The 23205-nt window shown below is 43.9% G+C and overlaps 1 protein-coding gene across 1 annotated transcript in view; it reads right to left on the minus strand.

The window, feature by feature from the left end:
* LOC144687260 (semaphorin-3E-like) overlaps positions 1-23205 on the minus strand; it is a 307033-nt gene that overhangs the window by 67139 nt on the left and 216689 nt on the right. The window contains exons 7-9 of the mRNA XM_078553107.1: positions 19383-19525; positions 14670-14784; positions 4556-4625 (exon numbers count right to left, since the gene is read on the minus strand). Coding sequence (XP_078409233.1) covers positions 4556-4625; positions 14670-14784; positions 19383-19525 — 328 coding nt within the window. The remainder of the gene's footprint in view (positions 1-4555; positions 4626-14669; positions 14785-19382; positions 19526-23205) is intronic.

Here is a 23205-nt window from a genome sequence, read left to right on the forward strand (position 1 = left end):
TGCGTGTGTTCATGCATCCATACACAGGGCTGCTTTGTTTCGATTTCCAGCATCCGCAGTTTTTTGCTTTTATCTGCTTTGTGACAGGTCTTTAGCAACCTGCAGCAATGACTCTAATCCAGCAGCACTTTACAGATCCACAACTGATTTATATTAGGAATAATTTTGTTATTTATTTTACATTACTTCAAAGGTTTACCTGGAGCAACAACTGAATGCAAGGACTCCAGATTGGGGAAATGTCTGCAAAGCACAGACATACAAACCATAAGACAGTACAAGCACTGGCAGGATAAAAGACATTAAGTGTATTCTCTTATCTGGTCTGTGCCATCATTTTCAATTCCAGAAGCTCTAATGGATCCATCTGTAAAAGGACGTCTCTGAGGTTTTCAACTCTGCTCCATTATGTTACAATCTATGGTACTCCTGAGAAAATTAAACTAAATGCTAATGGGAATGTGAAATTAAGCTCAATACAGTTTTGCGTATATCAGACTGCATTAGAATAACTGGTCAGGGTAAAAGCATTTAGTTCCAGATCTGACCCCAAGCTTGCCTGAGCTACAGTCTAAACTGCAAAAACTCAGGGTTCATAATTTGTGAGGGTGACATAACATATACTAATAACATAACAAATATTGATTAATAGGAGGAAAGATTACAACTTTAAAAAAAGAAACCTTGTTGCTGGTTTCAATAATTGCACTGATTTCTGAAAGAGAAAATACAACAAAAAGGCAGAGAGTGGAATTTTCCATTCTGGAGACTGAGGGTGGAATTGTCCCAGATTTGCACAAAGTGCGGTAGCGGGCAGGAAAAAGGACATTTTACCGGCCGGCCGCAATGGCGTCTTTTCGCACTGTATTGTCCCAATCCCGGCGCGTCCAGCCTCATTAATAATGCATTCAGGGGAAACACTCAGGCTCGCTGGCGGGCAGGCTTGGATTTGCCATCCGTGCTGTGACCTCAGCACTTCCTCACTCCAGGCATCATATTTAGAGTCATAGAGTCATAGTGATCTACAGCACAGAAAAAGGCCCTTCGGCCCATCGAGTCTGCGCCAGTCAAACAAGTACCTAACTATTCTAATCCCATTTTCCAGCACTAGGCCCATAGCCTTGTATGCCATGGTATCGCAAGTGCACATCCAAATACTTCTTAAATGTTATGAGGGTTTCTGCCTCTACCACCCTTTCAGGCAGTGAGTTCCAGATTCCCACCACCCTCTGGGTGAAAAAATTCTTCCTCACATCCCCTCTAAACCTCCTGCCCCTTACCTTAAATCTATGCCCCCTGGTTATTGATCCCTTCACCAAGGGGAAAACTTCCATCCTGTCTACCCTATCTATGCTCCTCAGAATTTTATACACCTCAATCATGTCCCCCCTCAATCTCCTCTGCTCCAAGGAAAATAACCCCAGTCTATTCAATCTCTCCTCATAACTAAAACTCTCCAGCCCAGGCAACATCCTGGTAAATCTCCTCTGCACTCTCTCTAGTACAATCACATCCTTCCTATAATGCGGATTCCAGAACTGCACGCAATACTCTAGCTGTGGCCTAACCAGAATTTTATACAGTTCCAGCATAACCTCCCTGCTCTTATTTTCTATGCCTCAACTAATAAAGGCAAGTATCCCATATGCCTTCTCAACCACCTTATCTATCTGTCCCACTACCTTAAGGGACCGGTGGACATGCACACCAACTCTGATCCTCGGTACTTCCCAGGGTCGTCCCATTCATCGTGTATTCCCGTGCCTTGTTTGTCCTGCCCAAGTGCATCACCTCACACTTATCCAGATTAAATTCCATTTGCCATTGATCAGCCCATCTGACCAGCCCGTCTATATCCTCCTGTAATCTAAGGCTATCCTCCTCACTATTTACCACCCCACCAATTTTCGTGTCATCTGCGAACTTACTGATCAACCCTCCTACATTCAAATCTAAATCATTTATATATACCACAAACAGCAAGGGACCCAACACCGATCCCTGTGGAACCCCACTGGACATAGGCATCCAGTCATAAAAACACCCCTCGACCATCACCCTCTGCTTCCTGCCACTCAGCCAATTCTGGATCCAATTTGCCAAATTGCCTTGGATCCCATGGGCTCTTACCCTCATTATCAGTCTCCCATGCGGGACCTTATCAAAAGCCTTGCTGAAGTCCAAGTGGACTTAAAGTGCACCAAAGCGCAGTCTACTTCGTGTTTACAGAGCAGGACTGCTCCAGGTGACAGGCTCTGAAAGCAAAGAAGACGGCAGCCCCCAAATTTAGTGGCACATCTCTGGGGCGCCTGCTGGACACAGTGAAAGGCTGCTGCAATGTCCTCTACACTCGCTCTGGGCACAGGAGGTCCACCAGAATCACCAATCCGGCCTGGGAGGCGATGGCAGTGCCAGTCAGCACCACCGGAGACAGAGGAGATGAGCCTTCCGGGGTAGGAAAAGGATGAAAGATATCATCCATTCCCCAGGGTAAGGCAACCACCTCATCATTCTCAACTCACGCACTCACAAACCCATCACACATCCACAGGGATCTCACACCTCAAGGGACAACACCACTAACTCTCACACACACCTTCACATCTCCATCAGGCTCATATCCTCTCGAGCTCATGTCCTCCTCCTGTCCATGGCTCCATTTACCACACAAACATTCCACGCAGTGCCATGTGTCCTGCTCACACTCTTTCCAGCTGTTTTTGTGCAGCAGAAGCCTGCTCACATCAGTAGGGAGAGGTTCCAGACCGGGGCGGGGGTGATGGAGTGGCCCACATTAGGCCTCTCACTCACTTTGAGAAGTGTTCCATCGCGCTGACTGGAGAGGATGTGAACTGGCCCTGCGGTGATGGTGAGGTCAGTGGCAAACACCCATGTGAGGATCCTGCACCACATTATCCCTCTCTCAATGCTAATGTGAGTGCTCTCTCTCCTGCTTTTGTTTCAGCTGTCATGCACTAATTATCTCTACTTTGGTTCACAGGGAGCTCTGCCAAGCCACCGACACCCTCAGCCAGCCAGTCCCTCAGCTCCATCCAGTCCCCCAGCTCCATCCAGTCCCTCAGCTCCATCCAGATCCTCACCTCCAGCCAAGAAGACACCTTCTTCATTGAAGAGCTGGAAATAATCAGCCTGGAAGACCCGTCACAGCGCTTACCCACACCCTCCACCAGCGCAGAGATACACACGTCCATGGGACCTAGATCTAGAGCAGGCTCGGGTTCACAATCTGGTGGTCACCGCATGGACACATGTCTGCAGCAAGAGGAGGCAGGTTCAGCCAAGCTCACCGAGCTCCGACTCAGAGGACTGCTGGGGAAGAGGCCTCTGTGATGTCTGAGTCAGATGACGAGACTTTAGATTCGGCCTTCCAACTCATCGTGGAGAGTCAGCAGAAGGCGCAGGAACATCATACAGAGCTGTTGGAAGCCCTCAACAGAGTGGCATGCAAGTTGCAGAAGTACATCCTCCTGCTCTCTGATGAAGTGATGCCCACATGTGCACACATGGAGGTCTCCATTGGGAGGATGTTGGATGCCATGGAGACCCTGGTCCAGCAGAACGTGGAGATGTGTGCAGACCTGCACCCCATCGTGGGAGCCATGGGTGAGTTCCTGCAGTGGCAAAGCACGAGGGAAATGGGGCATCTTGACATCCCTCCAGGTGCTCCTTCCCCTCAAGAGTCGGGCGGTGCCCTCGGGCACCTGAAGGGAGGAGGAGCAGCAGTTGGACACCCCTGGGTCATCTAATCAGGAATTGGGATGTTGAAAGGGATGAATCTGAAATGGACGAGGATTCAGATGAGCAACAGGAGGATGCCATTGCACGGGCACAATGTGGAAGACATGCCCTTCACAGCTTCACAGCTTCAAGATTTCAGAAGGTATAAGGTTAAGACAAATTGATACGAGCGCAATTCTCTTCACACTTTGATGCAGGGGAGACAATAAGAACGTCATTGTTATCTTCAACATCTCACAAAAGGTCATCAATCTCACAATGATCATGGAGGAAGCATAAATCACCCTAAACCCTAACCAGTGAACATCCTTAAGCAACTACACATAGTGCAGTCCTTTAAACCATGGCACAAGAAGGCCAGTGGCCATGATAGCTTCCAAGAGGCAGAAACACTATTGCACACATTGTTAGCCTATACATACTGTTAGCCTGTACATACTGTTAGTCTATACATATTGTTAGCCTGTCCACACTGTTAGCCTGTCCATATTGTCAGTCTGTACATACTGTTAGCATGTATGTATTGTCAGCATCTACATACTGTTAGCCTGTATATATTGTCAGTCTATACTTATTATTGACCTGTACATACTGTTAGCCTGTACATACTGTTAGCCTGTATATATTGTCAGTCTATACTTATTGTTGACCTGTACATACTGTTAGCCTATACATACTGTTAGTCTGTATATATTGTAACATGAACCCAAGATCCCCACGTTGCCTTAAATCGATCTTTCAAACAGACATCAGAAGGGATATGAGGAAAGAGTAATTACACAAGATTATAGTTTACCTTGTCGTCCTGAACAATACATAAACTTCTGGGTTTTTATGGTCTCTGGTCTGCAACAGAAACACATCCTCTGTAAAGCAGAAAAAGCAAGAGGATTACCCGGCTTGCAGTAACACATGGTACAAAGATCAAAACAGCAATATAAAGAGCTCATTGGAGTTATTGATTGAAGTTGCCACTTTCTCCAAGGAGAAGATAATAAATGCTCACCTTCTTGAGAAACAAACCAATGGAAGGTAGTAACAGTTGCCTATCCTGCCTCACTCAATTAACAATATAGGGCTCTTCCATTCTATCCTCATGAGACAGAAAATTGTGTGGCAAGTGAACATGAACAAACAAAAACCAAATGTTTTTAACTTTCCTGACTTTCGATATGAGGAGAAAAATCAATAAAACTTCCAAAAGACAATTGGGATTGTGATGGGAATATTTTGTTTTAGGTAATTCTAATTCCTGACCTGAAAATATTATTGCATGTAGAATCTACAGTGTGGATAATGGTTAAGTTGATTTTGGATGCTAATATAATAGCAAAATATATGAAAATTATGACTTAAAAAAAAACATGAAAAGTGTATATGTTCTTCAACTATCTTCAGCCAGAAGTGCTGAGTGGATGATCCATCCCTGCCCCCTCCTGAGGTCCCCAGCATCACAGATGCCAGTCTTCAGCCAATTCGATTCACTCCACATTCTAGAAACCTGAAGGCACTGGATAATGCAAAGGCTATGGACTCAGCAATAGTACTGAAGACTTGTACTTCAGAACTAGCCATGCCCCTAGCCAAGCTGTTCCAGTACAGCTACAACACTGGCATCTACCAGACAATGTGGAAAATTGCTCAGATATGTCCTGTTCACAAATAAACCACAGCAAATTGGCCTCAATATTCTTGTCTTTTTCAAATTCCTCCACTATGTCTTATTAAAGATACAAATTCCCAGTTTGGTGCACTTGGTTTTTCCATTCTTTACTTTTTGTTAAGATTACAAGACTCTTTATTTTGTCAGGTAGACACAAAAATCATTTGGCTGAGTTAGCAGAAGCAATACCAATCTTTCAATGGAGTAAGCAGTTGATAGAGATAACAATATGTAAGAGGATTATCTATGGACTGAGGGGTGGCCTATAGGTATATTTTAAGGTTTCTGTCTCGGCAGACAATCTGCTCCTTGAATGGTTGTTGCAAAATGTCTAAACTTCAATCTGAGCGATCTGAGTGGCAAGAGAATGGGTTTTTCTCTGTACTGAATATAGTAAATTATAAACTATCAATGATAAAGCTATTTATGAAGAATGAATCTCTTATCCACCTCCCCAAGAAATCCAATGGTTAAAAACAGAAAATTGCTTCTTCTGATACTTGTGCATTTTACGGTAGAGACACCCCAAAGCCTGTCCACCATCTACAAGGCACAAGTCAGGAGTGTGATGGAATACTCCCCACTTGCCTGGATGAGTGCAGCTCCCACAACACTCAAGAAGCTTGACACCATCCAGGACAAAGCAGCCCGCTTGATTGACACCCTTCCCACAAATATTCACTCCCTTCACCACCGATGCACAGTAGCAGCAGTGTGTACCATCTACAAGATGCACTGCCGGAACTCACCAAGGCACCTTAGGCAGCACCTTCCAAACACACAACTACCACCATATAGAAGGACAAGGGCAGCAGACACATGGGAACATCACCATCTGGAATTTCCCCTCCAAGCCACTCACCATCCTGACTTTGAAATATATCACCGTTCCTTCACTGTCGCTGGGTCAAAATCCTGGAACTCCCTCCCTAACAGCACTGTGGGTGTACCTACACCACATGGACTGCAGCAGTTCAAGAAGGCAGCTCACCACCACCTTCTCAAGGGCAGTTAAGGATGGGCAATAAATGCTGGCCCAGCCAGTGATGCCACATCCCGTAAATGAATAAAAAAAGTTATTGAAGTGATTACAATGTTCAATAACTCTGCATCAACAGCAAAGAATTCAAGCCACAATTTAATCTCTTACCCAATTTTATGGCAACAAAGGAAGTACTTTAGGCCTTTTAGCTGCAGCCTGTTTTAGGCCAACACAATCGATATCTTCTTTCTGATCTATGTTTTTGAGAGTAAGATTCCATCCTTGAGAGGTACTTTGCTGTCCCCTCCTGTCTCAGCCTCCTCACATACATGTACCTTGCTGAAAAAGCAGGCAATTTATTTCTCAAGCTTAGTTAATATAATTCTGAATCTGGGCATTAGGGAGCAGCCTGAGAATATCTTAGAGTGATAAAAAAAAGCAGATTTTCCACCAACTTTGCAAAATTGCCTGGTGCCCACTCAGCAACTTTTCAAGGCAGCAGAGTGGCGAATTTAGCTCAGATACAGACATTAACCCTCACTGCTCAGCCTAGGACAAGTGCTGCAAATATCAGAATTACCGTGAAAAACAGCAGAAACTGATAAACTATATCGATATGTTTCAATGATTTTCTCCCTGAATTCTGATTGTTGGTTTTACTCTCATTTTGTAACTGTTCTTTTCCTGATAGCATCCTTGTTTATTTGAGGGTCGCTGAACCACGGCTTATGTCACGGTTTTACTGTGGGACAGGGTAAGGAGCAGGCCCCATGTCTACCTCAGCTGGGATGGGAATCAAACCTGCACTGTCAGTGTTACTCTGAGCCACATGCTAACCACCTAGACACCTAAACTAACTAGCCCCCCTTTGCAATTGTTGGTTATATATTTTATAATCTGAAAATGAAATATAGTAATTGGAGGGAATACTATGTACATTGCACAATGTTTTATAAATTTATCCAGAATATAGATTTAAAAAGATGCAATATTAATGTGACCATGAACAAGATTGATAACAAACTTGCACATAAAAAGGGCTTCATTTCCTAACTGAAAGATTTTGAATTCTACATTTTGTTTTGAATTAGTTGTTTATATATAAATGATATTATATTCATTATATTTGCTTCTTCCCTTTTCTTTTATACTTCCACTATTCATTTGACATTCACTTGGCAGGAATGAGTAGCCAGGCAATGGTCTTGGGTTTTATTGATGATGATATTAAACTAGTCAATCGAAGGTACGAGAAAGTGACCCGTATGGTAACTGCATAGGAAGGTGTGGGCATCGATCCATGATGTATCTCCAGCTGCCGTGGTACATCAATGCTGCAATGCACAATGACAATGCAAGATTCTAACTGGGGAGCTTTAGAATATTTTGGTTTCAACATTGTTTACCAGCCACATTACCAGGGAATTTATCCGTGAGATGGGAGATGGTCCCAAGGCTGCTTCCTGACAGATGCAACATTTGCCCTTTTACATCCTCTGTTCTCACAATCCAAGGCCCCAAACATTCCTTCCAAGTGAATTTAGTCTCTTGTATTCACTGTTCATGATGCGGCCTCCTCTACACTGGGGAGACCTAATGCAAATTTTGTGGCCACTTTGCAGAACACCTCCATTCAGTCCACAAACATGACCCTGAGCTTCCTGTTGCTCGTCATTTCAATTCTCCACCTTTTTCCCATTCTGACCTTTCTGTCCTTGACCTGCTTCAGTGTTTCAATGAAGCTCAACACAAGTTTGGGGAGCAGCACCTCATCTTTCAACTCAGCACTGTACAACCTTCTGGACTCAACACTGAGTTTAACAACTTTGGGTCATAACCTCTGCTTCCATCTTATTTTTTTTTTTGCTGGATCGGTCTTGTCTCATTTCTTTCTTTATCCCTTCATATTTCATTCAGATAGCTACTATGCAGCATTCCCACCTCACCTGGACAGATATTTTGTTTATTTACTCAGTATAGATTAAGAGTCAGGCTCTGATATAGAACAGAAAACGTTCAGGTGACTTAAATAGCCTTGTTAAACACAAGGCTGCCTGGTAGTCGCAGTTACCTGTAAATTAGCTGCAAGGAGTTGTTCAATTGGTTAGTTACTGTAGCAGGAAGTTAATCTAGGTAGTGACTCACTAGATCTCTATATAAGAGATGGGTTCTTCAAACCACGCACACTGTAAGGGGCGCATGAGGAGACGGAAGACAATGCTTAAGTGAGATGTAAATGTAGATGGAGTTGGGAATTTGGTGCAGAGGAGCAAAGAGATTCTCCAGCTGATAACTTATTTATCAGTCTCCAGTAGTTGGTGAGTTTTTCTTTCCTTGTCTCTAAGCTAGGAAAGTGTAAGGTTCTATTATATGAGAAAAATAGAAAAATGTAGAAGTTTTTCATAGCCCTTAAGTATCTAACTAATGGGAACAAAAGAAAGGGCTGAGTAAGGTCTAAATTACTTTCTTGTTTATGGTAAATAGTCAAAATTTAAGCTTAAGGTATGGGCAGCTCAGCTGTGCGGAATGCCCATCCTGTGGCATGTGAGGAGTTATGGACACGCACGTGGCCTAAATGAGTGCGGGAAGTGTCACTGGCTGCAGAAGCTTGACCTTTAGGTTTTGGAAGTAGAGTGACGGCTGGAGTCACTGTGGTGCATCGGCGAGGCGGAGGACTGTGTGGATGGCACGCTAAGGGATATGGTCACACCTCAGGTTGGGAGCATGAACACAGAGAGGGAATGGGTGATCACTGGAAAGTCTAGGAGAACCAGGCAGGTAGTGCAGGAGTCCTCTGAGCTTATCTCACTCATGAATTGGGTCTTCCATTTTAGGTGCCAGTGAGAGAAATGGCTCTTCAGGGGAGTGCAGCAAGAGCCAGGTTTGGGGCACCAGGGTGGCTCAGCTGCAAGGGTGGGAAGGAAGAAGGGTGGAAGAGGATAGTGGTAGGGGATTTGATAGTTAGGGGAACAGGCAGGCGTCTGTGGCTGTAGACATGACTCCAGGACGGTTTCTTGCCTCTCTGGTCCTCGGGTCAAGGATATCACAGAGCAGCTGCAGGCCAATCTTAAGGGGAGAGTGAACATTCGGAGGTTATGGTTCACATTGGTATCAATGACATAGGCAGAAAGAGGGATGAGATCCTGAAAGCCGATTTTAGGGAGCTAGGTAAGACATTAAAAAGCAGGACCACAGAGGTAGAAATCTCTGGATTACTCCCAGTGCCACTCGCTAGTGAGCATAGTAATAGGTGGTTAGAACTGATGAATGTTGGCTGGAGAGATGATGTAGGGGGAGATTCAGATTGCTGGGGCATTGGGGCTGGTTCTGGGGGAGGTGGGATCTGTACAAGCCAGACAACTTGTACCTCAGTGGGGCTGGGACCAATATCCTTGCTGGGAGGTTTGCTAGTGCTGTTGGGGAGGGTTTAAACTAGTTTGGCAGGGGGATGGGAACCTGAGAGAGTCAGATGGGGCAAAATCAGAAATGGCATTAGAAGGCAGAAAATCAGTGAGTGTGTCTAGAAGACAGAGGAGACAAAAGATAGAAAATAAAAAAGGGAGTTTGGCAGTGCTCAAGGGTAAATACCTCAATGCAAGGAGTATAGCATATAATGCAGATGAGCTGAGGGCACAGATGGAAATGTGGCAGTATGATATCATAGCTACTACAGAAACATAGCGTAAAGAGGGACCAGAATGGCAGCTCAACATTCCTGGTCACAGGGTTTTCAGAGGAGATACCAAGGGGCTAAAAAGGGTTGGGGGTGGGGGGGGGGGGAGGTGTGGCAATTTTGGTTAAAGAAGCAATTATAGCTGTGTGGGTGGATGAAATGTTAGAAGGATCATCAATTGAGGCCATATGGATTGAGTTTAGGAACAAAAAAGGGGCAGTCACACTGCTGGGACTGTACGATAGACCCCAAACAGTCAAATAAAAGAACAAATATGTAGGAAAATCTCTGAGAAATGCAAAACAGTAGGGCAGCAATAGTAGAGGATCTTAATTGCCCCAATATTAACTGGGATAGTTTATGGTGAAAGGAATGGAGGGAACAGAATTCTTAAGGTGTATTCAGGAGAACTTTTTTGTCCTGTATGAAGCATGTCCAACAAGAGAGGGTGTGGTTCTGGACTTAGTTTTAGGAAATGAAGCTGGGCAGATGGAGGAGTGGCAGTGAGAGAGCATTTTGGTGGCAGTGATCAAAATTCAGTTAGTTTTGACATAATTATGGGAAAGGGCAAAGATAAAATAGGAGTTAAAGTTCTAGATTGGGGCAAGGCCAATTTCGCTAAGCTGAGGAGAGATTTAGCAAAAGTGGACTGGAAACAGCTTCTTGAAGGTAACTCAGTGTCAGGGCAGTGAGAGGCAACCAAGATTCAAGGGGCTCAGAGTAAACATGTTCCCACAAAGGAAAAGGGTGGGACGGCCAGATCTAGAGCCTCCTGGATATCAAGGAGATTACAGGGTAAGATAAGCCAGAAAAGGAAATCTTATATCAGACACTGAGAACTCAGTACTACAGAAAGCCGAGAGGAGTCTAGAAAGCGGAGGGGTGAAATCAAAAAGGAAATTTGGAAAGCAAAGAGAGGACATGAAAGAATATTAGCAAATAAAATCAAGGAGAACCCAAAGATGTTTTATCAATACATTGGGTAAGAGAATAACTGAGGAAAGAGTAGGGCTCATAAAAGACCAAAAAGGTAACCTGTGTGTGGAGGTGGAGGGCGTGGGTATGGTTCTTAATGAATACTTTGCATCTGTCTTCACAAAAGAGAGGGACAATGCAGATATTGTAGTAAAGGAAGAGGAGTGTGAAATATTGGATGTGATAAACATAGCGAGAGAGGAAGTATTAGGGGGATTAGCATTCTTGGAAGTGGATAAATCACCAGGCCTGGATGAAATGCACCCCAGAGAGGAAATAGCGATGGGACTGACCATCATTTTCCAATCCTCACTGGATACAGGTGAGTTGACAGAGGATTGGAGGTCTGCTAACATTGTACCTTTGTTTAAAAAGGGAGTGAGGGATGACTGAATAATTAGAGGCCAGCTCTAGGTCCCCTGCTGTTCATGGTATTTATTAATGATTTGGATGTAAATGTAGGGGGAATGATCAAGAATTTGTCACATGACACAATAATTGGCTGTGTGGTAGATAGTGAGGGGGATCGCTGTAAACTGCAGGAAGATATCAACAGGCTGGTCAGATGGGCAGAAAAGTGGCAAATGGAATTCAACCCGAGAAGTGTGAGGTGATGCATTTGGGGAGATCAAACAAAACAAGGTAAAGGATGACACAATAACTGGGAGGATACTGAGAGTTGTAGAGGAAGTGAGAAATATTCACAGATCTGAAGGTAGCAGGACAGGTTTCTATTTATTAATTTTTTATTTGGTTAAGCGATGTGGGCTTTGCTGGCTGGGCCAGCATTTATTGCCCATCCCTAATTGCCCTTGAGAAGGTGGTGGTGAGCTGTTGTCTTGAACCGCTGCAGTCCATGTGGTGTAGGTACACCCAATGCTGTTAGGGAGGGAGTTCCAGGATTTTGACCCAGCGACAGTGAAAGAATGATGATATATTTCCAAGTCAGGATGGTGAGTGACTTGGAGAGGAACTTCCAGGTGGTGGTGTTCCCATCTATCTGCTGCCCTTGTCCTTCTAGATGGTAGTGGTCATGGGTTTGGAAGGTGCTGTCTAAGGAGCCTTGGTGAATTCCTGCAGTGCATCTTGTAGATGGTACACACTGCTGCTACTGTGCGTCAGTGGTGGAGGGGGTGAATGTTTGTGGATGGGGTGCCAATCAAGTGGACTGCTTTGTCCTGGATGGTGTCAAGCTTCTTCGGTGTTGTGGGAACTGCACTCATCCAGGCAAGTGGGGAATATTCCATCACACTCCTGACTTGTGCCTTGTAGATGGTGGACAGGCTTTGGGGAGTCAGGAGGTGAGTTACTCCTTGCACAATTCCTAGCCTCTGACCTGCTCTTGTAGCCACAGTATTTATATGGCTAGTCCAGTTCAGTTTCTGGTCAATGGTAACCCCCAGGATGTTGATAGTTGGGGATTCAGCGATGGTAATGCCATTGAATGTCAAGGGACAATGGCTAGATTATCTCTTGTTAGAAATGGTCACTGCCTGGCATTTGTGTGGTGTGAATGTTACTTGCCACCATAAAGCTGAATATTGTCCAGGTCTTGCTGCATTTAGACATGGATTGCCATTGTGGGATTTGAACCCAGGTCCCCAGAACATTACCCTGGGTATCTGGATTACCAGTCCAGTGACAATACCACTATGCCACCACCTCTCCAAGGTTGATAAGGTGGTTAAGAAGGCATATGGAATTCTTTCCTTTATTAGCCGAGGCATAGAATATAAGAGCAGGGAGGTTATGCTGGAACTATATAAAACATTAGTTAGGCCACAACTTGAGATAAGTGTGCAGTTCTGGTCACCTCATTACAGAAAGGATGTAATTGCATTTGAGAGGTTACAGAGGAAATTCACAGGGAAGTTGCCAGGACTGGAAAGTTGCAGCTATGAGGAAAGATTGGACAGGCTGGGATTGTTCTCCTTAGAACAGAGGAGGCTGAAGGGAGATTTGATTGAAATGTACAAAATTGTGAGGGGCCTGGATAGAGTGGATGGGAAGGGCCTATTTACTTTAGCAGAGAGGTCAGTGATTAGGGGGCATAGATTTAAAGTGATTGGTAGGAAGATTAGAGGGGAGATGGGGGAAAAAAATTCACGTAGCGGGTTGTGGGGGTCTGGAACTCACTGCCTGAAAGGGTAGTAGTTTCAGATTTCCAGCATCTGCTGTATTTCACTTTTTTCTTCATTAGGTCCAAATTGGTTGGCCAGATAACTTAGGCTATGATACTTTAATATATGTAGGACTGAAAATGTGACAGAAATTGCTGTTGTTTTCTCTAAACATTTGACCATCAGCTTTCCTTTTTCCAAAGTTAGCAGGGTGCCCATTATATCAGAATGTGATTGATTTAAAGTAGATGTGGAGCATTGCTTCCAATCCCCCTGCTGTGTGAGTCATCTCCTGCCACTGTCTTTTTTTCTGGTTTGTAATGAATAACTCCATCTCCAGAGGCAACAGAGGCTGAAAATAAACAGTACAGGTGCTGGTGGTTGTTTCAATTCAGAGTTCGATCATTTAGTGTCACATTACAATGGTGAGCTTTATTTTTGAAACCCAACATGAGATGTGTCCATCACTGGCAAGACCAGCACTTATTGCCCATCCCTAAGTGCCCTTGAAAATTGCATGGAGGCTAATCTTCCTAAGATTGTACTTCTAAAATTCAATTAAATGAATTCTGTGTTATGAACTCTATCATGTTGGATTCAGAATATCAGTTAAAGTATCAGTGAAAGTTTTTGCTTTTGTAGAATCTTACAATTTGATAAACCTCAGAAATTGCTCTTAGCCCGAGTTAAAACAGCCGGCACATGATGCTTTCCATTGTCTGGAGTCAATACTATTAAAAGAGGAAGAATAAAAGCAATAAGTCATGAGGCTTAAATTAAGTGGTATGATTGTGGAGATCTGGGACAGTGCTGTTGGCATCTACACTTCAGACTAAGGGAGAACAAATTAATGATGCAGGCTCAAGGGGCCAAATGGCCACTTATGCTCCTATTTTTTGTAATCTTATGATTTTTACGCTGGCTTTAGTGATATGGCAGCGCTATGACTCATGAAACATTGGTGTTTTGCAGCTGCCAATAGCTTTACAATCAATTTTCTGGATTTGCTAAGATTAATGTTTTATATGTTATTGTATCCTCCCAGTCACTGGCCTCAGCAAAGCTGGCACATTCGTTTTGAGGTCTCTGCTGGCTGTTTGAAGCCTGTGTATCAGAGATCAGAAAAATCATTAGCATTCTATTGGTGTCCTAGCCAATATTTAAGCCTCATTGCTAAAACCAATTACCTGGTCATTATCACATTGATGTCACTGAGTTTGCTGCACACTGATTGGCTGCTGTGTTTCCTACTTTACAGCAATGGTTACATTTGAAAAATATTTCATTGGCTAAGCACTTGGAACATCAAAGTCATGAAAGGCACTAAAGAAATGCAAGTTTTATTTTTATTCTTACTAAGCCCAATATTAAAGTTATTCAAAGGTATTTTTTGTCACTACTCGTTGGATACACTGATTCTATAATCAGGCCGTTGTATTTTTTAAAATATCACATGAATTTCATTTATGTTGCTAGCAATCATGGTATAATAGTTACCCATTTCATCAAAATGTGTGTCAATCCCATTAGGTCCCATCACTGAACAGAGCAGTCTGGTTTTGATGAAAGTGCTCCATTTATTCACTAACACTCGTTGCCCTCCAATGTCATTCTGAGGAGAAACACATCAATAAATTAACACATCAATATCCTCATCAAGGAATCATCAACATGATTTATTTTTATCCTTCTAATGAAACTCATTATTCTTGCGAATGAAAAGTGGATTAATGAATGCTGCAGTTGTACTGATAAAGGACAGAGGGCTGTTCAAAATTAAAAGCTAATTCATTCAACAAAAGCATTTGTCATTATAATTAGTTGTACACAGATCAGCTCTGAATAAACTATTTCGATAGTGGTGATTGGTTCATTCTGGTGTCAATATAAATTCTTGGCTGTGAATATTGGAGATGTAGTTTAAGTGAATTCCAGTTTTCTAGAGGGAATACAGTTTGTCACATACAGACAAGAATATTCTGATTCCTGATGGTGTAATTCTGACAGGAATCCTTAGTTTGTTGTTCACTAATCCTTGTAATGAAATGATTTGCTCTGATCTTCTTGGAGAGGTGCTGATGGCCAGCATTTATTGCCCATCCCTAATTGCCCCTTGAGAAGGTGGTGGTGAGCTGCCTTCTTGAACCACTGCAGGAGGTGTCAGCTGTGGCTCAGTTCATAGCGCCCTCGCCTTTGAATCAGAGGGTCGTGGGTTCATGTCCCACTCCCGGAAACCAAGAACTGTGATTGTACTCGAAAGAGTTGCAATCTGTGACTGTTGATAACTCGAAAAGAGTTTGAACCACTGCAGTCCATATGCTGTTAGGGAGGGAGTTCCAGGATTTTGACCCAGTGACAGTGAAGGAACGGTGATATATTTCCAAGTCAGGATGGTGAGTGGCTTGGAGGGGAACTTCCAGGTGATGGTGTTCCCATCTATCTGCTGCCCTTGTCCTTCTAGATGGTAGAGGTCATGGGTTTGGAAGGTGCTGTCTAAGGGGCCTTGGTGAATTCCTGCAGTGCATTTAATCTACAAGCAGAGTAGATGGTAAGCTACATAAAACTTTCAGGAGTTACCATAACGACAAATAAAGCAAAACATAGTGTCACAGAATATTGAAGAAGGAGATTGTTATATAGTTCTGTATTTTGAAATGTGGCATTGTATTAATTCCAAATTTCAGTGCCTCTTTCAAAGAGGCAGCTATGCTCCAGATTTGGAGAGAAGAGATTTGCATTTCTAAACCTCAAGATGCCTCAAAGCGTTTTACTGCGAATGAAGTGAAATTGCTGTTTTAATGAAGAAGATGTAGCAGCCAATTTGTACACCGCAAGATCCCAACAACAGCAAGGTGGAAGTGACCAGATGACCTGCTTTTCTGATGTTGATTAAAAGATAAATATTGGAGCAGATAGTTTGAACATCTCATTTCAAAGGGATGGCAATTCTGCCTGAAAGAAGTAACACTATAGTAGAAATAAACTAGAAGAGAAGTGATGTTTCCATTGCCACTGACCAGCTCACTCCAACACATATGGACAATGCCTGCCAGAATGTCCCATTCCCCCTTCACTCTGTGCTGACTGACCTACATTGGTTCTTGGTCAATCATTGCCTTGATTTTAAAATTCTCATCCCTGTTTTCAAATCTTTCCTTGGCCGCTCATGTTTCTATCTCTGTAATGTCCACCAGCCCAACAACTCTTTGAGATATCTGCACTCCTTTAATTCTGGCCTATTGTGTTTTCCCAGTGATAATTGCTCCATCATTGGTTGCCATGCCAATTCCCTCCCTACATCTCTCTGCCTCTCCACCTCACTTTCCTCCTTTAAGACACTTTTTAAAAACCTGCCTCTTTGACCAAACTTTTGATCTCTGACCTAATATCTCCTAATGTGGCTTGGTATCATCTTTTGTTTTATAATGCTCCTGCAAAGCATCATGAGACATTTCCTTATGTTAAAGGTGCGATATAGATATAAGTTGTCTATAAATTTTTTTGAACTTGGGGACAAAGATATCCAAGATAGGCAAGTTGACCATTTGTAAGTAATTTTAAGATAGTTTAATAAATGTTTTAAGAAGCAACAATTTAGATATGCTGCATTATTTAATTAGACAGAAAAAGTATACAAGCTGTAACAGTTGAGAGCAGTTTACAGGCTCCTGAGCATGAACAGGCAGTTGGTACAAGTGTTGATCTCAGTCATTTGTGATATCAGCTCTCTAGTCGAACTGTTGGGGAACTCTTCTCTCAGTCTTCCTCCTCCTCTGCTCCCTCTCCCATCGGAAGCAGGCAACTGCCTGATGAGCACTATCCCCTGTCCCTGAACACTTGTTAATACCCTTTCTCAGGGGCCTGGTCGCTTACACAGTGTCAATCATCTATTCAAACCTGTCTGACCAATAGATAGAGGACAGGTACTCAAAATGTCAGGGTAGTTACCACCCACCCTGTTCGTCACCCTACTCGAGGTCAGCTTTTTAGTTTATATAATGCTGAAGGTCATTTCCTGCCCTTTCTGAACACTCACATAGATAAAGGGGGTACATAAGAAGCCATCCTACCAACTTAGGAATGTCAACATGGAGGACTGAATCAAGTGACTGTAACATTTCCAGGGACTGTTTAGAATTGTCACCTGTTTAGAAATTGCCTTTCCAGAGAGAATCAATGCTGCTAAGCTAATCTCCTAAGAGTTCTATACTATGCAGAAAATATTAGTTTATTAAAGACTCCAATTTCTTACAGTTGTTGTTGTTGAATTCACCAATGACTGACCAACTTTAATCCAAGTGATGGGATGTCACCTGTCGGCTGTCAAGCTAGCAACAGCCCCGAATCACCTCTATTCAGGAAGGCCTGCCATAGTAAGTGCCAGTCAGGCATTTTACTGGGCAGTAGTGGGCCTTCCCTTGGATCAAGGGCCTCTGAGGTGGAAATCCTGTCTTCCTGGAGCTGTCAGCCATGGCCACTGAGGAGGAGTTTCTTCTCAGAATTGTTAATGTTTGGAATTCTCTTCCCCAGAGAGCAGTGGAGGCTGGGTCTTTGAATCTATTCAAGGTCACGTTAGACTGATTCTTTATTGATAAAGGGGCCAAGGGTTATGGAGAACAACTAGACAGGAAAGTTGAGTTAGTACCACAATTAGATCAGCCGTGACCTTCCTGAATGGCAGAGCAGGCTCGATGGGCTGAATAGCCTACTCCTGCTCCTATTCCTTATGATCCTATGTTCTTAACTGTAAAGTAATACTAGTCCTGTGCTCCCCACGGATAAAGAATTACTAATAAATGCTACAGATCTTGAAAAGCTTTTTATAAAGTAAAAAGTGGACAAGGAAAAAGACATTTCCTGTTTTGTTTTTGAAAGGAAATTGAAAGTGGGGTAATGGCGAGATGGCTGGAATTGGTATTATTCTGTATTTGAAATTCATTTTGTTTAGGTTCTTTGGGGAGAGAATGAATGTGGAGAAATGATAGGGCTGTAAGTTCCTCGGAGTAACAACCAGTATCGGATTGCCACTCTGTGCCCACTTACCTACACCAAATTTCTTCCGTGTCTGTCACACCCAACCTTCCAACTCAGGCCGGGCAAGATCCAGCATCGAAGTCCGTCACCGTTGAATTGAAGGAGGACACACCTCCATTTTACAGCAGTAGCTGCCATAAAGCAGGTCAGGTTAAAGGTCCCATTGAAATTGACAGGCCAGGGAGAGGGTAAGAGTCTAAGGTAAGTGAAAAGGATTTGGGGCGCGTTTGGAGGTTGGGTGGGGATGGGTGGAGGGGGTTGAACATTGGGGGTGGTGTGAGGGTGGTCAGCCATCGGGAGGGGGTGCAGCGGGCCAGACATTCGGTGGGGTTGGGGGCTTGGACATTTGAGGGGGGGGTCAGACATCAGCAGGGGCTGGGGGATCAGACATCGGAGGGGGGTGGAGCAGGCTGGGCATGTGGGGGGTGGGGGGTGAAATTTTGGGGGGTGTGGGTTGGACATGGAGGCGGTGGTGGGGTTTGGACCGAGGGTACCAGTTGGGCCTGCGGGAGTGGGTGTCAGTTGAGGGGTCATGTGCGAGTGGGGGAGATTACCATGGGGGGTCAGCGGGTGGGGGATACCGTGGGGGGACTGCTTAGTCAGGGGTGGGGTAGTCCCCTGGGGGGGTTGGGGCTGTGGGGGGAGTCCCATGTGGGGATCGGTCTGGGTCTTTAGAATAGTTACCCCGAAGTTAGCAGAGGTTTTAATTCTTCTAACTTTTTCTGGGTAACTATTGGTGTAACCCTGGCGGAACCATCCGAAGTTTGCGATTTAAACTGCACTTTCGGATGGTTCTCAATGCAGCGCAATTGTCCAGAGGAAGTTTGCGCTTCTGGGCAATTGCTGTGCAAATCCTTAACCTGGGAACTTCCGAGAGAGATTCCCCAGCGCATCTTTGGGGTAACCCCCAAATCCAACGCTGGGGAGCGCAGAGGTTACGGCCAATAATGTTTTTTCCAATTGTTGATGGTACTTCTATTGGTTTAGGTTAATGATGCAGTTTTCCTTTTCCTTTTCCTTCATTTTCCTTTCATTCACTTTTTAAAAAGTTAATTTATAAACTTAAATGAATTGTAAAGTTTAAATTTTGATACAAAGCCTGGTGGGTTATTTTAGTGTGTGTGTGATGAACATTGTCAATGTCTCCCAGTTGTGGAATTACATCATTTCACTTACAGCACATAGTCGTCCCACTCTGGAGTAGATGACAGTGCTCCCTCCCTCAGTTTCTAAGGCCTTCTCAGTGAAGAAAAAGTACACTTTGTCATCATCTCTGTCATCGTTATCAGCAATCAGGTGAGCTGCCACAAACTTGGGTTCTGTCAGAAAATATAATTATTCATATTAGTGACATATTAGAAAAAATACTATTTTAAAGACACACTCCAGGTGGATCTTCCAGATGTGGTCAGTCAGGATGGACAACCTATGTGCTGGGAGCTCTTGTCATTCATCCTTTCAACACTTAAACCTAATGTTGATGCTTTACAATTTTCCCTGCTATATGACTGCTCATTGGCTGATGGAGTCTAATGTTCTAATTGTCACTCAGATCAAGATTATAGTCTATTCACTGACTAACATCCACATGGTTTAATTTTAATGTTAAAGAATTGATGACCAGCTCTGTGTTAACATTAAAAATATTCAGAAAAATCTTCTAAAACATTGAATTGTGTCTATAATATTCCACAGTTGAAATAATGAGGCCATTTGCTTGAGGTATTCCTACCTCAATGTGATTCAGATGATCTTGTTCCTTAGCAACATGGCAAAGTTTGAGAACTGGAAATGTACAGAATATAAAATCACCCATATATATTTGCTTGTATTTCTTTATTTTGCCCTTACTGAAATTTTAATACGCATAATCCTCATTGTATGTTGAATATATGTCTAATGCCAAGAATCTTGGAGAATATGAAGCCTTATAAAGGTGATGTATCTTACTGATGTTTGTAAAGTTTTAAACTGAATAAAACAAAGTTAACAAGTAAAACTAGCACAGTAATCTCCAGCAGACAGATCAATGAGTTAACTGTGATTAGGTATGAAATGATATCAGCTTCAATCACAGATCTTGATATTCCAGCACAAATCTTTCGCCAGAATCGTCCGTTCTGAAGTCTAAGTTCGATGGCAGGTGGGAAAGTCGGGGTGATTCCCGCAGGGCAGTGGGAGAACTGAACACGTGGGATCTTCTGCTGTTCAGCCTATTCATTATGTATCTGCTAGAAGCTGAGCGGCTCTCGTGGTGAGGCAGGCAGAAAGTTCCCCCCCCCGCCTCCACCATTACCTCATGGGGTAGAAAGTCCTGGCGCCATATTTAAAGGGCACCCGGACAGTCACTTACTCAATGCAGGGCTGGAGCTCCACATTACCAAGCAAGAGAAATGTCCTAGTGAAGGAAACAACCTTTGGCTCCACAGTTTAGTGAGACCTCCCTGGGGATTCCCTTCAAGCCTGTCCAGGAAAGGCGGAAGGTCCTCTTTCCTGAGGCTGGCAGCAGGAGGCCCTGCCACCTGACCATGCTGGCCTAGGAGGAGGCCGCTGGGGTGGTTAGCACCAGTGGAAAACAAAGGACCATCCTGCAGTGCAGGAAAAAGATGAATGATCTGCTATGCTTCAGGAAGGTAAGTGAATTGTCTACTGACTCCAAACTGTCTCTCATAAGGACATCAGGCAGTCTAAGGGTTAGGCTGCACAGGAATGTCTCACACAACCAGCAGATTGGACATCAGCACTAAATGTGTGGGCATCAGCAGTGAATGATGGGACATTAGTATTGAATGTGTGCCAACCACGTTAACCTCTCCATCCCATATTGCCTCCCTGGACAAACAGCTTCTTAATCACTTACTGGGGGTGTCTCAGCAGCTGCAATAGGCATGTACGCCCCTGAACAGTTCATTCACCCAATGGCCTCACAATCAACCTTTGTGTCTTTCTGCAGAACAAGATCATGCATAACAAACACGAGTGGGCCAAGAGCAGGGGGGGATTGGCAGAACTTGTTCTCCTCAGTAGCTTTGAGAAGCAGGCAAGCAGTGTGACCATGCCCGTGCAGAAGGTGAGGACAGCCTCCCCCAAGAACCCAGTGAGGCTGCATCCAGTCTCCAGCTGTGGGTGGGTGCACATTCTAGAGTAGGCTCAGATCTTGCACAGGACCCATTGGATCCCTGGAAGGAACCACTTGCAAAAATGTTCGGTGTGGGGTGACCTTCAATGCCACTCGCTTAGGATGCCCTTCAAGTCCTTGCAGCCACAGTTCTTCCTGGAGAAGCTAGCAAATGTGAGCTAGCACATCCCTGGACAAGTGAAGGTGCCCTGTGGCATTGCCTTTTGCTCATATCCAGGGGATCTGCTCCCTCTTGCTGCTCAGACTGTTGCTGTTCCTGGACCTGTGTCAATTGGTGACAGGCCCTTTTTTAGTCATCATGGCTTTACTAAGGGAAATCTTGTTTAACATATTTATTGGAGTTTTTTGAGGATGTAACTAGTAGAGTAGATACATGGGGAACCAGTAGATATGGTATACCTGGATTTGCAAAAGGCTTTCAATAAAGTGCCACATAAAAGGTTAATAGGCAAGTTAAGGGCTCATGGAGTTGGGGGTAATATATTAGCATGGATAGAGGATTGGTTAACAGATAGAAAAATGAGTGGGCATAAATGGGGCTTTTTAAAGTTGGCAGGTAGTGAATAGTGGAGTGCCACAAGGATCAGTGCTGGGGCCTCAGCTATTTACAATCTACATTAATGATTTAGATGAAGAGGCAGAGGATAATATATCAAAGTTTGCTGATGGTACTGAGCTGGGTGGAAAGGGAAGCTGTGGCGAGGACACAGGCTGAGACAGGTTGAGTGAGTGGGTAACAAGATGGCCGATGGATTACAAGGTGGACAAGTCTGAAGTTATTCACTAAAATGAAAGCAAAATACTGCAGATGCTGGAAATCTGAAATAAAAACAGAAAATGTTGGAAAAACTCAGCCGGTCTGGCAGCATCTGTGGAGAGAGAAACAGAGTCAATGTTTCAAGCCTTTATGACTCATCTTCAGACCTTCTTCACCCTTCCCCTCTGGTCCTTTCCACCTCCTGGTCTTGTGTCCTTGTTACTCTTCCCCTCCGGTCCTCCCCTCACTCCCTCACCACCACCCCAGACCTGCCTCAGTTCCACCCTTCCCTGCTGGTCCTGCCTCCTGTGCCCAGCTCCTGCCACCAGCATCCGATATGAAAGAGTAAAGGATTAACAGGATTAACGGGAAGGCATCTCCTGACCTCAGCGTCGTGGATAAAGTAAAGCTTGCCAGGTGTGTGCCAGGTGTTGTAAAACAGAATGTTCGAATTACCTGTTGACGGGGAATTTAGACTGGAGGGGGAACTTGATTCTGCTGAGGCCATTTAATGAGCATTCAGGATATGCTAATATATGCAAATGGAGTTCCTGATACTGCTCATTGGGAAGCTTAAACCCACTTTGAAAATCAGGAGAACAGTTTATCTGCCATCGGGAAACTTATTTTTTACCTCACGCCAAATTAAGCCGGCCATGATTCCCTTTGCTGATGGGACTGGAAGATTCTGTCCTTCATTTCCTCCACAACTATTACTGGAAATTATTTTAGGTCGTTCACACTCTTTATGAAAGAAATAAAAAATCGTGGAACGCAGTCAATTTAACCATTTGTAACATTTGAATAATAATGCCGAAAAGCACAGGTTACCTACACAACAGGTTGAACTTCCAAATAGTGAACTGTAAACTATTAGGTTGCCTGGGTTAATGTTCAAGAGTGAACTTACTGAGGTGCTACAGGTGGTGTAACTGGGAAAAACCGTCCCAGAGATCATGGGCTACATTCTCCACCGGGTGTTGGGATCCTGGCTTCAGGATTCTATGGTGTCCTGAGTATGCTTATGTTGTCAGAGCACCTGTGAGTGCAACTCCCAGGAGGCCTGGCCCCTGACTTGGCCATCTCTGTGCTTACTTTTCTGT

Source organism: Cetorhinus maximus, chromosome 12 (assembly GCF_964194155.1).
Source record: "Cetorhinus maximus chromosome 12, sCetMax3.hap1.1, whole genome shotgun sequence".
Classification (NCBI taxonomy): Eukaryota; Metazoa; Chordata; class Chondrichthyes; order Lamniformes; family Cetorhinidae; genus Cetorhinus; species Cetorhinus maximus.